This window comes from Cajanus cajan, chromosome 3 (assembly GCF_000230855.2).
Source record: "Cajanus cajan strain Asha chromosome 3, NIPB_CcT2T_4, whole genome shotgun sequence".
NCBI lineage: Eukaryota > Viridiplantae > Streptophyta > Magnoliopsida > Fabales > Fabaceae > Cajanus > Cajanus cajan.
The window spans coordinates 67,615,791-67,629,628 of NC_138519.1; the positions used below are offsets into that span (position 1 = coordinate 67,615,791).

Consider the following 13,838-nt stretch of genomic DNA (forward strand, 5'->3'; position numbering starts at 1 on the left):
GTTTTAGATGATAATTTATTTCAAAATATATTTTATAATAAATTTTTTAAATAGAATATAAATCTTTCGATCTTTCCCATTTTGGTTTTTTAATTAATTAACGTATACAATCTTATAATCTTTACTATTTTGATTTTTTTAATCTATGTATACATAAATAAAAAGCACAAAAGATAAATATATGGTGCAAATTTTATTTTATCAAAAGTTAAACTTTTTAAAAAAATTAATTCGTTATTAAGACATTTTTTTTATCACATATGAGAACTAATCTCTTTCAAAAATATGATAAATATCAAATAAATGGATAATTTTTTAAAATTTATATTTTATAATATGATAATTTAAATATATATATTTATTTTATTAAAATATAACTTTTATTTTTAAAAATATATTATTTTTTTGACAAAAAAATATATGTGTGTAAAATGGTAGTGGAGGCATGTGCCTCACTCTCTTCTACATAGATACGTCCCTGAAGGTGAGTGCATTATATTGAAAATACGTTTATATGTTAATTTCAATCGCATGCATGTAAGAGTCATTTTAATAGGTAAGAATGATGATGATGATAATAATAAAATTTAAATTTAAATTTTTATGTATTTATTTATCTCAATTCATATTATTAAACTAATTTTAGTAATTTTTGTCGGTAACTACATCAATATGTTTATTTTTTTTTACTGCACTTCAATATAATAATTATATCACTCTCATTTAATTAAATTTTTTACAATTTATATAAATTATTAGTTTTATTAAAAATATATATATATATATTTTAGATGATACATATTTATATCAGAGTAAAAATAAACACATAATTGAGATGACTATGAATACTCTCCAATAGTTAATTTAAGTACTTATGATATAATGTTAAGAGCATCTCTAATGAGAGTTGCTTATAAGCAACCTCCTATGCCACATCACTGCCAAATCAGCTCTGGCACTTTATAGGTTGCTTAAATTTTAGCAGAGTTGCTCAACTCTGCTAAAATTTAAACAACCTATAAAGTGGGCTAGAACTGATTTGGCAGTGATGTGACATAGGAGGTTGCTTATAAGCAACTCTTATTGAAAATGCTCTTAGTCAAAAGTTATTTGATTAATTAAGTTCTTAATTTGGTCATTCAATTTTTTTAAAATTACTTCAAGAAAAATGGTTAATAGTGACGGTTAATTTGCAGCAGTTATTAAAAACCATAGCAATTAATTTGGCCGCTACAATTATATATCTTATTTGATTGTTAGTTACCTCTTTTTTTGCGGGTTTTAACAGCTGCAATCAGTAAGTATTTTAAAAATGACTTTCGACATTTATTTATTATCTGTATTTATAAATTTCAAATTCAAATTCAACATATTACTGAATAAATAAAAAAAACGCAACTTTCTCTTCCAAGACTTCGAAACTCCTCGTTCTCCTTCCTCTGTTGCATCAAACAGGAGGTGTATGGATCAAGAATTAAAAAGGAGGGTAGAAATAAAGAGAAAAAAGTATTAACACAGGCCTCCCATATTTTCACTTGTAAACCAGGGGAATTAGATTCAGTTGTTCTAATAAAGTAATTAATCTCATTCAATGATTATGTTTCATTATTCATATACATATTTTAAAATATCTAAAAGAGAATAATTCCTTGATCCATTCTATTAGAATTATCTGTGTATATATACATTATACAGAATATAATTCAAATATTATATAATTTGACTAAAATTAAGAAATAAATTAACTATAAATAAGGAACAGATATTATAATAAATCAGAATATATTATCATATATTCTAACAATATCAACCTTTGATTTTCAAATTTGATATTACTTTAATGAGCCAAATCAGGAAAGGTAGATCATATAACCATAGTATAAAAATTAATTGTATCATTTCTGTATGTATGTGTGAAAGAAACTTTAATTATTGTGTTGTATTTAGGGAAAGGTAGATAAATTCTTGTTTTTATTTATTAATATATTATATAACATGTTTTTCCCTATTTTGCACCACATTGACTGCTTTGTATCACATTTTATTTAATATCTTTGGTTTATTTTTTACTTACTTGACTTTCTATCATCCATGCCTTCTTAATAGTTAATACACTGACTTTATATACATTATGCATGTTTCCAAGTGATGAGAGAGAGAGAGAATTTTTACTCTAAAGTAGCTCTTGTCTTAAAAAAAAAAAAATTGCTGAAAAGAAGCATCTAAATAGAATTATTTTAAGGAACAGAGGCAATAAAAAACATTTACAGATCACTTGCTTTGAACCAACAATCAACTCTAAATAAGTATGATGAAAAAAATAAAGATATCATAATATCATTTTTATTATGGCATGATTAATGAATTTTAATATTATTTGAATTCTTCCTTTTTTGTTTAATTTGTAACTCTTTTATTTGATCGTGGCAAATAATACTTGCACTTAAGTCAAAAATGATTGTTTTCATTTGGGTAATATCCGGCAATACTAATTTATAATAGTTTGAGAATGCATTTTCTCGCGGTTTCTGACTGCAAGTAAATGCAAGAGTAAAATAAATCAAGAATACACATTTTGACATTTCAAATTGTCAGAAAATACTAAAATAAATAAATTAAAGTTACACTTTCTAGCAATTTTTAATGGCCAAAAAATGTCATAATTTCATTGGTTGGCAGCGATTAAATTGAGAAGTCAACCAGATTAAAGTTTTTATAACTATTATTGGCTACTGTGAATCGGATAAAAGCACCACTTTGATCAAGTGGGCCAAAATTAAACCAGTCCTTACCATTTATTAAGTTGTGGCACCAATGTTCATTATCTTTTTTGCTCTGTCTGTTCTATTTGCCTCCTTCCTGTGGGCATTTTCCAAAACAGATAGGTCCCATGAAGCAGAACCAATATAAATATAATTGAAAGGATAATAATGCTAACTCTTTATTTATTTTTTAAATAAAAATTACCATTAAAGGTTAGTTTCATACTATCTTAGAAAGAAAATATTTTGTGATGATAATGTTTTTCTTACAAAATGTAAATATGATTTTTAACTTTGATGTTTTTAAATATTTCCATTTATTATTTTTATTCCTCACATCACTATCACTATCACATAAACATTATGTTAATATATGTTTGAGATAACATGTCAATTTATTTATCATTGCTATATCAATAAAATTCGTTAAATTCTTAATCAGATCGATGAAAGAACTTGATTGTAAATGAAAGAAATGTCCGGGAATTCAAATAACACAATTGAAATTTGTGGATTAAAAAAACAATATTAAACCTGTATATTTAAATTAGTGATGTTAGTGTGTAAAATTTTAATTACAAATTTTTCTTATCGGATTAAAAGTTAGATTTTACGCAAATTTGTACAAGTATAAGAGTAATATGTAAATGGAAATTAGTGAAGTAAATTTTTCTTTTTCTCTTCCGGTGAGGATAATTAAGTTGCCTTAGAACATTAAGGATTTGTTTGTTTAAATTTTTAGAAATGATTGAAAAAATAATTTGTTTATATTTATATATTATATTTATAGTGATATTTATTATAGTTTAGAGGCTAAATACCTATTTTGGTCCCTTATAATCTTTTTTTGTTTCAATGTAGTCCCTCATTAATTTTTTGTCTCAATTTGGTCCAAAACTAATTAATTAGTTTCAATTTAGTCCCAAATTAATTAATTAGTTTCAATGTGGGACTTCCGTCCAAATTATTTAAACGGAGTTAACTTTTGGCCACGTGGATGCCACGTGGATGCATACGTGGATGTCACGTGAATGACAATTTTGTTGAAAACACCTGGATCCAGAACGGCCCGTTCTGAAACTGGAACGGGTCGTTCTGGTTGCACTTTTGATGTGTTAATTTTGCATCCGGAATGGCCCGTTCCAGGTGCAACATTAACACACTAAAAGTGCAACTAGAACGGCCCGTTCCGGTTTCAGAACAGGCCGTTCCAGTTTCATTTTTTTATATATAAAATATTAATAATTTTATAAAATATATATTATTAATTATATTTTAATTATGATGTTATATCTAATAAAATAAATATATTAATATTTTTTATATATTTTATTTTATTATGTTTATCTTATTAATTTTTATCATTTTATTCCTCTAATTTTAAATAAACTGCAAAAAATTATAAAGTGATACTTAAATATTTCTTCAAACAGAAAAAGAAAAAGAAAAAATTATTACTCTATTTATAAGACAATTGTATTTTATAAAAATAAGTAATGTTAAAATTTTTACCATAAAAAAATATTTTTCAAAATTATTATATTTTTTAATAAAATTAATAAAGAATATTGGTTTAATTTCATTTTTTATCCCTCAAATATTACAATTGTGCAGTTTTGATCCACAAGATTTTAATTGGGTAATTTTAGTCCTTAAAGAGTTGCAATTGCGCGATTTTGGTCCTTCAATTTTTAATTGAACAATTTTAGTCTCTCAAATATCATAGTAGTACGATTTTAGTTTCTCTCATTAAAAATTAATAATAAATATATATCATTTAATACATTAAAAAATTTATAATATACGTTAATTTAAATAAGCAAACAATTATATAGTTTTAAAACATTATATATATATATATATTAAAATTTTAAAATTATTAAATTTTTAATGAGAAAGACTAAAATTGCACAATTATGATATTTGAGAGATTAAAATTGTTCAATTAAAAATTGTGAGACTACAATTACACAACTAAAATCTTTTAAGGACTGAAATTACTCAATTAAAATCTTAGGGATCAAAATTGCATAATTATAATACTTGAGCGATCAAAAACACAATCAAGCAAAGAATATGCTATTCTCAGTTTTGGAACGGGTCGTTCTGCTGCACTGGTGGTGTGTTAATTTTCGCATCTGGAACGGCCCGTTTCAGTTGCAAAATTAACACACCAAAAGTGCAACCAGAACGGCCAGTTCTGGTTTCAGAACGGGCCGTTCTGGTTCCAGGTGTTTTCAAAAAATTGGGATCCACATGGCATCTACGTAGCATCCACCTATGCATCCACGTGGCATCCACCTATGCAACAGTTAACTCCGTTAAAGAAATTTAGACGGAAGTCCCACATTGAAACCAATTAATTTATTTGGAACTAAATTGAAACCAATTTATTAGTTTGGGACCAAATTGAGACCAAAAATTAATGAGAGATTACATTGAAACAAAAAAAGATTATAAGGGACCAAAATAGGTATTTAGCCTAGTTTAGAGAATAATAACTTAATGATATTTTGTTAAATCATGTATCAGTGAACAGTAGCATGTTAAGTTGAAGAGACTCGTGACTTGTTGGACTTTTCTTTATGTAAAGGAAATTAGTGGACAGTGTGCAGATGGCGGATATTTGTAATTCTATTTCAAGGTCCAACGAAAACATTCCTTTGAAAAGAGAAAGGAAAGAAGAAACAAACCAAAAAGAATGAGTGGCTGGATGAGGCCAGTACCAGTACGATCAAATAAAGAAGGCTATTCATACATATATTCTAATCTAAAAATCTATCTTTGGATCATCACGAATTATTGTCAAAACGTAATAGTGCGTTTTCACGTGAAATTTTAGAAATATGTAATCCCTACACTATAAGATACAACGATCATAGTAAAATTATATATTAGAATAATTACAATATCACATGCAATAGTTTTTGCATATATAAATATAAATATATATAATTAAATTATTAGTTAAATAACTATAATTATTATTGGGAAAAACCCAAGTCCCGCCAATCCTAGATCATTAAAAAGGGCCACCCACCATTTATCCACGTACCAAGCCCAATAGTGCTGGACGTGAGGGGGTGTATTGGGAAAAACCCAAGTCCCACATCGACTAGAGATTAGGCAATTGAATAATATATAAGTGGAAAGCAACCCTTACCTTACAAGCCGGTTTTGTAGGGTTGAGTTAGGCTTAATCCACTATTCTAACATGGTAGGGACCCCAAATATCCATATGTATCAAATCAAAACAAGAAGCTGTAGAGTTGATGCTAATAGGAAAAGATAACTTGCATTGTTTTGCTAAATGGCAATAGTCACAGACAAGTTTGTGATCATACTTAACATAAGGAAATTGTCCTTTTATTTGTTGTAAAACAGAATCAGATGGATGACCTAGTCTATAATGCCACAAATCAAAATTGGAATTATTCATATTGTTGTCACTGGAAGTTCTAGCAGAATTAACGATCTTATTCTCTGAAAAATTTTGCCTTTGAAGGATATACAGATTGCATTGAAGATTAGCAGGACCAATCATCAGTTTGTTGTTGTGATCCTGGATATAACAACACAGCTTGTCAAAGACAATTTTACAATTGAAGTTTTTAACAATTTTACCAACAGATATAATATTGTAGTTAAAATCAGGGATGTATAAGACATCTTGTAAAAAAAATCTGCCAGAGAAAGCAACAGTACCAGAAATCTGTGTTTGAGTAATGAATCCATTTGGTAATTTAATTCTTATAGGCTCAATGGTGTTATAAGAATCATAGCAAGAAAGTGAGTTGGATACATGGTCAGTGGCGCCACTGTCCAGTATCCAAACATTATCAGGTAATTTTTGCTCTTTTTGGGTAGATAAGATATTACCTGGGTGTTGTTGGAGATTGTCTACAGCATGAGTTTCTCCACTTACATTTGATCCCTTGAGTATCTCCATGAGTTGATTATATTGTTCAGTTGTAATGGTACTGCTTACCTCAGTGTATTCCTTTCCAGTAATTTTGTGATCACTGCCTTCAACAGTGTTAGGTGAGGTAGAGGAATCTGAGGTGTAGGAGTTCACAGTTGATGTTTGTCTTTTATCTTTGAAATTGAAATTCGGAGGAAATCCATGTTTGAAATAACACGTCTCCACTGTGTGCCTTTCTTTTCCACAAAATGTGCAGATTTTTTGTGGTTGGTTGCTAAAATTCCTTTGATTAAATCTTCCTCTTCCTCTTCCGGATGAGGATCCATTTCTTCCTCCAAAAGATTGTTTATTGTTTGTTATGCTTGCCACCAGATTGACTTCCTGAAGCAAGTTCCCTAAGACCTGCCTTTCTTGTTGCAAAACAAGAGAGAAAACTTTGTTAATGTTAGGTAAAGGGTCCATCATTAGTACCTGGGATCTGACAGTGTTGTAGGAGTCATTCAAGCCTTTGAGGAAGCAGATGACATATTCAGTTTCCTTGTAATTTCTCACAGTTTTCACTAGGTCACAGGTGCATTTTACTGTGCAGGAGCATGCTGGGATGGGCCTCAGGATTTCTAACTCTTCCCATAGAGTTTTTAAATCTGTATGATAAGTGGAAATAGTTCTTTCTCCTTGTTTGATGGAGTGAATTTCCTGTAGGAGGTCAGACATCCTGAAATGGTCTCCTTTCGAGAATCTGTCTCTCAAATCCTTCCATAAGTCCTCTGCATTGTCAATATATACAATGCTTTGTGCAATCTGCAAAGAAACAGATCGAGTTATCCAAGAAATGACCATAGTATTGCACCTTATCCAAACATCATGCAAGGAGTCATTGGCTGGTGGTTCTTTGATCGTTCCATCTACAAATTTGTATTTGTTTCTTGATTGAAGTCCTCTCTTCATTAACTTGCTCCAAGAATGGTAATTTGGGCCATCAAGAACAGGGGAAACAGTGAGGGTGTTGATATTTTCACCCGGATGAAGGTAGTAGGGGCTGTTGGGATTCTGTGACTCATCTCCTTTCTTGATGTTGGTTTGTTTTAAAGAACTTTCTTCTTCAGCCATGTTGGATCAGAGTGTGGCACGACGGAGCTTTCCTTGAGATCGCTCTTGATACCATAAAACGAAAAGAGAGTGGAGGAGAAAAAGAATGTCTGAATAAAGTGATTCTCTATATTTCAAATAGCAAGCCTCTACACACTTATATATAATAAGAGTCAGCCAAAATAAGTCTCAAACGGATTAACAGAAAACTAACTAACAACTGCTCTTATTCTCTAATAATTATCTAATAAAAATCTATCTTTAATAGGTAGTTAACAAAATACCTAGTTTTACATGTCATTGTGTGGCCTCCATTACACTCATTCCAACTCTATTCATGTCTTGCTCTCATACCACGTATGATCAGCACAATCCAAATCGCATGAAAAACATATAAAGATAAACTAGGAAAAGGAAACAACATATATATATATATATATATATATATATAGAGAGAGAGAGAGAGAGAGAGAGAGAGAGAAAGGATTCTTTTACTCTAGAAGTAAGTCTACCTAGACTTACTCCGTTCAATGACTCATGTTTAACATTAAATTTCAACGATCCAACCATTCAATTTAAAGTTCTTAATGCATAGATCAAATCTGCAAATTTTTAGAAAATTTGAAAATCATTTGATACTTCGTTTGATTAATTCAAATCAATGTATAAATAATTTTATGATTATCCGTCAATTTAAATTTATAAAATGAAGTATAAAATGATTTTCAAATTTTTAAAAAATTTACAGATTTGATCTATGCATTAAGAACTTTAAATTGAACGGTTAGATCGTTGATATTTGATGTAGAACATGAGTTATTGAACAGAGTAAGTCTAGGTAGAGTTACTCCTCAAATAAAAGGATCACTCCTCATATATATATATATATATATATATATACACACACACAATATAAAAACATTACATAATCATCTCATCTCTAACAATACAACAACAAAGCATCATAGCATACACCATAGTTCACACACAATATAGAAATATTACATCATCATCTCATCTCTAACAATACAACAACAAAGCATCATAGCATACACCATAGTTCAACATAATCCAACTCTAATTTATTACAACAACACATTTCATCATAATTCAACACAACATATGAATAACACAATCAACTCAATACATCATATGCTTAACACAACAACTATATGCATCATCATGCATTTCAACTAAGAGATTTCCTACAATACAGGGTGAGTAGTTTAAGTGACTTGATTCTACTGAACTGACAACATAAAGTGATCTTTTCGGGCTTGTTATGTTAAATCAACAACAAATTGGATATAAATCCACAATACAATAACTCAATTTCTTGGATGTTGCAACTTAAACAAGGAAGTATAGTATTAATGTCAGGATAGAACAGTTGGGTACGGGCCTACCATGACATTAGCTAACTTAACCAAGTCTCTTGTGGGATTAGTTTACTGACTATCCTCCAAATATTACAACCTTCTAATACTCGGTTAGGAACTAAGTTCCTAACTTCGTACTTTACTCGATTGGTCACTTGTAATCAACATAACTCGACCTAGTCCCTATACTATGGTCGTTTCATACACGTGTACCTCAACCTTACCTACATACGGTACCAACAAAGTCCTAGAGCAGAAATAACACAGTATCCACTTCAAGGGTGTAATATCCTAATTTTTTAGATAACAATATTCCCAATATTATTATTAAGTGTATTCTTCTTAAAATAGTAATTGAAATTTTTAGTTATGATAATATATATAGAGAATAAGTATAATATTTTTACTATATATATATATATATATATCAAAATTTTACTACAAAAATTTGTAGTGAAATAAAATTATAAAATATTTATTTCTAATTATATAATTATTATGATTTAATTAATAAAACAGAATTACCTAATATTTATAATTTTATTATTATTTTAAATCAAATTCATAAATTTTAGTTAGTATAATTAAAATAAAAAAAAATACTAGTGTTTTATTTTATAAAATCTTATGTTCAGTATACTAAATATATATATATATATATATATATATATATATATATATGTGCTATCTAATTATATTATAAATATTACCTACGAAAAATAACTTATTATAAATTTGCATGATGCTATAGACATATAAAATAAAATGGTTTAGTGGTTTGACTAATTGTGCTTAAGAACTACATGTACTGGGTCATGGGTTCAAATCCTACCATGGCGTAAAACAGTATGCATATATATATGCATACGTGCACATCAGTGAATTGGGAAACAAACATTGTAACAGCCACGAAGAGTGAAAGAGAAAAGTGAGAAAGATAAAAAGAAAGAAAGATAACTTTAAGGTAAGGGGGAGGAGAACTTTGTTTCTTTAAAATTTTATCTACTACTATGCTTATTTATTTATATTATTTTCTTTGTACATTATCTAATGATGTGTCCCTAACCTCATTTATTTGCTTAACCTATGCTTATTTTTATCCATAATGATTATTAAGGTGTTCATATTTTATATTATTTAACTATTTTATAACAATTGTCATATTTATTTATATCATTGGTACTATTAACATATTCTTTTTACGTAAATATCTTTATTGTAAATATATTTTATAATCATCTATAATATAGTTGTGATATTTTGGGCTCGTTTTGTTGTTATTTTTTTTACGCATTTATAAAGATAAATATTATTCTATGGCCATAGAAGATAAAGTTTGAATTATTTATAGCTGGAGGTTTGACCTTGGGGATTTAAATGAGTAAGCATTTATGGTAAAATATTCTGTTGATATTTGATTGATGTTACAATAATGCTCATTTATCCTGACTAGTCACTATTAAAATAATTCAAATTTTATTATTTAATTCTTATGTTATTATAAATAATCTTGTTCTTTTAATTATATTTATTTAATAAGTGTTCTCACTCCTTATTTCTTGTTGTGAAAAAAATTAATATATCATAAAATAGATGGATCTACCGCTCCTACCAGGCCCTTTCTCTTCCGTTATTACTGTAGTTTTTCCGGGTACCAGTTGGGCCATGGACGCATCTGCAAATGCCGTTACATTTCAGGGAATAGGATTTTGTGTTTTCACCAACCTAGCAAAATCCCTTTATCATAGATGGTCAAATAGTAGTCACTTTTTATCTCCCTCCAACCAATCATGTTAACCCAATAGTGAACTTATATCAACCTGATATGTAGATATCATATAATTAGTGTAGGAAACAAGTAGAGTATAAGAATGTACATTATTATAAATATTTTTTTTATATGATGCAAATATAAAGAGCTATATGTAAGCGAGGGTATGAAAAATAAAATTTTGGTTTATGTATAATGATATTAATTATATAAAGTATATTACTATTATTTACAATATTGCAGTTAATATTAATACGACTAGACGTTACATTTTAATGGTATCAGAGCAACGTTCCATGTGTAACTTGGGGAAATGTGCTAACCATGTTTTTAGTATAATAAACTAATCTATAAAAATTTCAGATGGCAGGAAGGAGAAATGCATAACTAACTGAGGCTGTGAAAGCTATTAGGGACATGGCTGCCTCTTTGTTAAGGAATCAACGACCAGAAGGAATAGGGGAGTCACAAGGATTAGTGGAATTTAGGAGAAATAAACCTTCCCATTTTGACGGAGGATATAGTCCTGAAAAAGCGGAGTTATGGATTAAAGAAATAGAAAAGATATTCTGAGCCATGAATTGTCCTGATAATCAAAAAGTAAATTATGCAGTGTTTATGTTAGTAGGAGAAGCAGAATATTGGTGGGATAGTACTAGGAGACTACTAGAAGGAGGAGGAATAATTATTACATGGGAAGTGTTTAGAGCCAAATTTTTTGAAAAATATTTTCCAAATGATGTTAGGAGGGCTAAAGAAATAGAATTTATGCAATTAAAACAAGGGAACATGACAGTGGGAGAATATGCTTCTAAGTTTGAGGAATTGGGAAAATATTCTACTTTCTTTTATCACCCTAATGAGAGGATGAAGTGTATTAAATTTGAGGATGGACTTAGACCAGAATTAAGAAAGGCAGTAGGGATATTAGAAATCTCTAATTTTCCCACATTAATACACAAGTGTCGTTTTCTGGAAGGTTTTGATCATAATAAGGATAATAGACCAAAATCCTTTGGCCTTCAGTTTAATAAGAAAATGAATAATGAAGGAAAACCTTATGATCGACCTCAATGAAAAATCCAATCTTCTCAATTTGCAGGAAATTCCAGTAGACCCATGAATAATCAAGCTAAGTGTCTTAAGTGTGGACAGAGTCATTATACTAAAGACTGTCATCTCAAAGGACCTGTTTGTTTCAAGTGTGGAAAGCCGGGTCATGTGTTTTCTGAGTGTGGACAACCAAAGGCGCACGCGAATACTTCTGGACCCAAACCGAGACCTCCTACAACTGGGAGAGTTTATACCATGACCGGAACTGAAGCTGCTCAAAACAACGATCTAATACAAGGTAAATGTTTCATTAAAGGCAAAACTTTAAATGTACTGTATGATTCAGGCGCAACTCATTCTTTTATCTCCAATGATTGTGTTCACTACCTCCAATTACCAATTTCTTCTTTAGAGAATAATCTAATTGTTTCAACCCCTACAAACAAATCTGTAATTGCCAATAAATTTGTTCAGATTGTCCTATTTTTATTGGTGATAAAAAATTCCTTGTAAATTTGATCTGCTTACCTTTATCACAATTAGATGTGATTTTAGGTATGTACTGGTTATCTTCCAACCATGTTCTTCTCAATTGTGCAGAAAAGTCTATAATATTTTTTGATTCTAAGGACCTGTTGATTTCATTATCCAAACCAATAAGCAAGTTTTCTTGGGGTAAGGTTCAAGGATATTTAATCTTATCCTCTATGGAAGCTAAAGAGGAAGTCAACTTGAAAAACATAGCTGTTGTTCAAAATTTTCCTGAAGTTTTTCCTAATGATATTCCTGGTTTGCCACCTGATAGAGAGATTGAATTTTCGATTGATTTAATACCTGGAACTGGACCAATTTCAATGGCACCCTATAGGATGTCACCTTCTGAATTAGCAGAGTTGAAGAAACAATTAGAAGAGTTGCTTGAAAAACAATTTATACGCCCTAGTGTATCACCTTGGGGGGCTCCTGTTTTGTTAGTTAAAAAGAAAGATGGAAGTTTTAGGTTATGTGTAGACTATCGTCAATTAAATAAGTTTACTATAAAGAATAAATACCCTCTTCCTAGGATAGATGATTTGATGGATCAATTGAGAGGAGCCACAGTGTTTTTTAAGATAGATTTAAGATCAGGATACCATCAAATCAAAGTGAAAGCAGAAGATATATATATAGAAAACTGCATTTAGAACAAGGTATGGTCATTATGAATATCAAGTAATGCCTTTTGGAGTAACCAATGCACCTGCAGTGTTCATGGATTATATGAATAGGATTTTTCATCCATATTTAGACCATTTTGTGGTGGTCTTTATAGATGATATCCTCATATATTCTCGAACTCATGAAGAGCATGAAGAACACCTCCAAACTGTTCTTCAAGTCCTAAAAGATAAACAATTGTATGCCAAACTTTCTAAGTGTGAATTTTGGTTAGAGGAGGTTAAGTTTTTAGGACATGTGATCTCCAAAAACGGAGTGTCTGTGGATCCGTCTAATGTAGAAGTAGTTCTGTTATGGGGACCTCCAAAGACAGTGACAAAAATTCGTAGTTTTTTGGGTTTAGCAGGATATTATAGGAGATTCATTGAAGGATTTTCTAAGATAGCAATGCCTTTAACTCAACTCACTAAGAAAGGGAAACTTTTTAAGTGGACAGAAAAATGTGAGAATAGTTTTCAAGAACTTAAGAAAAGATTAACCACTGCACCAGTCTTAGCCTTACCCAATCCTAATGGACAATTTTTCATATTTTGTAATGCCTCAAAAATGGGATTAGGGTGTGTTCTTATGCAAGACAGAAGGGTAGTAGCCTATGCTTCTAGACAACTAAGAGCTCATGAAAGGAATTATCCAACCAATGATCT

At 29.7% G+C, this 13,838-nt stretch overlaps 1 protein-coding gene across 1 annotated transcript; it reads right to left on the bottom strand.

Moving 5' to 3' along the window:
• Positions 1 to 5,958: 5,958 nt before the first annotated feature.
• On the bottom strand, positions 5,959 to 7,794 carry LOC109792132 (retrovirus-related Pol polyprotein from transposon RE1). Its single transcript, XM_083072019.1, has one exon. It carries the CDS (start codon positions 7,792 to 7,794, stop codon positions 5,959 to 5,961), a length of 1,836 nt encoding a protein of 611 aa, XP_082928145.1.
• Positions 7,795 to 13,838: the final 6,044 nt, after the last annotated feature.

Excerpts from the sequence above, each read along its gene's own strand:
- LOC109792132 (XM_083072019.1), bottom strand. The coding sequence starts at position 7,794 with ATGGCTGAAGAAGAAAGTTCTTTAAAACAAACCAACATCAAGAAAGGA.